Source organism: Triticum aestivum, chromosome 5B, assembly GCF_018294505.1.
Source record: "Triticum aestivum cultivar Chinese Spring chromosome 5B, IWGSC CS RefSeq v2.1, whole genome shotgun sequence".
NCBI lineage: Eukaryota > Viridiplantae > Streptophyta > Magnoliopsida > Poales > Poaceae > Triticum > Triticum aestivum.
This window is the reverse complement of record NC_057807.1, coordinates 5,967,383-5,970,775: the sequence shown is the minus strand read 5'-3', so window position 1 is coordinate 5,970,775 and position 3,393 is coordinate 5,967,383. Positions and strand designations below refer to the sequence as shown.

The window sequence follows — 3,393 nt, the reverse complement described above, 5'->3', positions numbered from 1 at the left end:
TTTGGTTCAAACTCGGCAGACATAAGTTTGCTGAGTTCCCGATAGAATTAACTCAGCGAACTCTTGGAACTCGGGACAAAACCAGATTTTAGTAGCGTTGGTACTCCCTCCTTCATGAAATATATTAGGCGTGTAAGCTTTCCAAAAAGTTCCCGAAACGTAAGTCGTTTTAGGTGTTAGCATGCACTATTTTCTCTCTTTTATGGTTCGTTGGTTGGGAACGAGTGCTAAAAATCGTGGATTGGTGTCACGTTGTGATTACAACTTGGCGCTTGGTGCGGTCGATGGACCAGTCAATCCAAGTCTGCTTACGATACTGTGGAGGAATCGTTAACCGCATGGCTCAGCAACGACCAGGTTAGTGGTTGGGGTGGGGGAAAGAAAATGACACAGTTGGCGACTAGCTAGGTATTAGTCAGACCAAACCTCCAAGTTATCAATGTTGAACAAAACTATACGCGTTAAGTCTAGCTGCATCAAGACATTAGCTACCTTCTCCAAGGCAGTTGACCCGTGAATGGATCTGGATCTGAGTATATTGATCCCATTCCCAGCACTGCTTCACCGGGCCAGAGCATCTCTTCTTCAACCACACGCATAGCTGCTGCTTCTCTACAACTAGGCTCTCAGGGTCGATCGTGTCTGGTGTTTCACGCAAGAGATTGCCAAAAGGGACGATCTGGTAAGTTTATCTAGCTCCTGTTAGTAAAGTTGAGCATGTTGTCTTTGTGTTCTAAGGAAACAAATTTTCGTCATCAGTGAATTGGGAATTGAATGTCAGACATACCTCTCCTTTTGTTGTTGTAGAGGAGATATATAGGAGAGATCCATAAATGGCAGAGGAGGCCAATGGAGTGGTAGATGGACGAGGCGAGGAAGCCCGCAACCACAAGTCATGGTCTGATGTGTGGGCGCATTTCGAGCGTTTCTTAGGCGCCGATGGGAGGCAGAGAGCAAGGTGCAAAAAGTGCGGCATAGAACTATTGGCTGAAACCAAAAATGGCACCAGTCGCCTTGGACGGCATGCCCGAGACACTTGTCCAGGGAATGGTGGTGCTCCAGAGCAGCAGCAAGGACGCCACAGGAAACGTGCAAGATCACTACCAATTCTTCGTGAATCACCAGGTACCAGTAAGCTTGCCATGGAGGAAGCTAATGCAGACCTGGCTAGAATGCTCGCCTTTCATGGATACCATCCATCTTTTGTTCAAGACAGATACTTCCGGAGCTTCGTGCGACGGCTTAACCCTGATTTTCAGATACCCTCATGGGATGCCATTCAAGAGATGTCCAATGGTATCCTGGAAAAAGCACGGAGGGATTTCAGCTCTGAAATAGATCGCACTTCTTCAAACCTCAGTTGGGCAATAGACACAGTTGAAACTGTCGACGGGATAGCCTTATATGTTGCGTGCCACTTTATAGATGATGAATGGAATCTTCGTAAGATGATCATGGATCAGTACGGAGTTGCAACTCGCCACTATTTCCCCGAATTAGGTAGCAATACGTATGAGTACTGTCTCAAAGATGGAGATGACTGCTCGACGGTTGCTGAGTGCATAGGTTACCTTGATGAGTTAGCTAATTGTTTCAGCATGATAGTCGGAAAAACCGGTAATCTGATGGATTACTTGGCCTTGGAGAAAGATTCAGGTGTTGTTCATAAGTCCACCTTTGTGAACGTAGTGCTTCACTCAATCGCCCAATGTCTTTTTGACAATCTAAAACTAGAATTCTATTTGGATGTATGCTTCGACATGTCGATTGCGGAAACTAGTCAAGAGGTTTATTCACAGCTTGGCATGGATGAGCTTCGACCATACCAAAACCAGTGGTATTTATGCTATTGTTGTGTGCAATTTCTTCATCACAATAGAGATGATGAAGTTTCAGAATTCGAGAAATTATTGAGCAAGCTTTGGGGAGAAATATACCGTGCCATTAAAACTGTCTCTGATCCCAGTTTTCCAACTTCACATCTTGGCCTTGTGGAATTGTTTAAGATCAGAGACCTTTTGCAGTCTGAACTGACAAGAGCCAGTGGAGATACAACACCAACTTACGAGTACAGTTGTTTTGACAAGGATGTTAAGCATGTTCTTGAACTTGCAAAAGGCGAAGTAGACAGGAGCATAGAAGATTCATACCGTGTATGGTCCTTACCACTTGTGCTAGACCCCAGATACAAACTCGGATACATAGAATTCAAGTTCCCTAAGGTGTTTGGCACTGCCGCAGTGGCAGAAAACAATATCTCCAAGGTAAAAGAATTCCTCAGGAAGACATTTGATGATTACGATGAAGATGATGAAACCACTGATGGAGATCCAAGTCATATCACTACATTAGATCAAGCATGGTATGAGCAGTACTGTTTAGAGGATGGCGTGGCAGGGCCACAGGTAGCTGGCACAGAACTTGATCGTTACCTCCAAGATCCTCTCGTCCCTCCAACAGACATTTTTAACATTCTGAACTGGTGGAAGGTTAACAGCTCAAACTACCCGAAGGTGGCTAGGATGGCAAGGGATGCTCTGGCCATTCCCACAAGCAACAGCCTTTCCTCTGAACAAATCTCCGTGCTCAATCTGTTGATATATAAAAAAGCGTTAGTATGACATGATTCACCAGTCCATGTAAGACACTAAAGAGCAGTCTAGCACCATACAAACATTCATCAGTTCTTGAATCTACCCATCCAGTTCCAGACTTCCAGGAGTGTGGCCTTTGTTGTCAGCTTCTTCCACCTAGCTCCTTGCTTGTGTCCCTTCATTATTTGTGCTGTTTTCTTGTTGAAATGTAATAAACAACCCTCTTCCATATGCTTCTAGTGGTAAGGCGGCGGATGATGTTTGTTCAGATAGAAGTTAAAAATTATCTATTGTAAACAAATATATGTTACGTACACTTGTAGTTGGCTGAGATCACTTGTGGTTGTCCAGTATCTTCTGTTCATGCGTCCCTCTGACTGATACACATCATCACTAATTCTACACTCAAGTTATGAACATTGTGATGCATGAAACACTAGAAGTTTGCCTGATTCGTCATTTACCTATTGCCTGCGCACGCACCAATTTATTTGACAGAATTTGTTCGTATACATTTTGGAAGCAATACAATCTATGTACCTATTAAATGTACATGTAATTAACACAATTACATGTCACTAATTATGTAGTACTAACATTTTACACACACATATTTGCAGGCTTGGAAGATCATAGGGCAGCAAATATCATTGAATCACAGTAAAACCGAAAATCATTCTTTTGCGAAATACTATAGTAGGGTTTCGGCCTCCGACCTCCATTGCTAGAAGAAAACGAGCTGGAGGAATGTCACACTGACCTACTGGTAGTCCGGGTTGAGTGGGAGCACCTGATAGGG

General features: G+C 43.8%; 1 protein-coding gene across 1 annotated transcript; it reads left to right on the top strand.

The window, feature by feature from the left end:
- The first annotated feature begins 414 nt into the window (after positions 1–414).
- On the top strand, positions 415–2,908 carry LOC123115394 (zinc finger BED domain-containing protein RICESLEEPER 3-like). Its single transcript, XM_044536555.1, has 2 exons — positions 415–682; positions 808–2,908. The coding sequence occupies exon 2, from the start codon at positions 834–836 to the stop codon at positions 2,619–2,621; it is 1,788 nt and encodes a 595-aa protein (XP_044392490.1). The 5' UTR covers positions 415–682; positions 808–833; the 3' UTR covers positions 2,622–2,908.
- The last annotated feature ends 485 nt before the right edge of the window (positions 2,909–3,393 follow it).

Coding starts and splice junctions, on each gene's coding strand:
- LOC123115394 (XM_044536555.1), top strand. CDS start 834: ATGGCAGAGGAGGCCAATGGAGTGGTAGATGGACGAGGCGAGGAAGCC.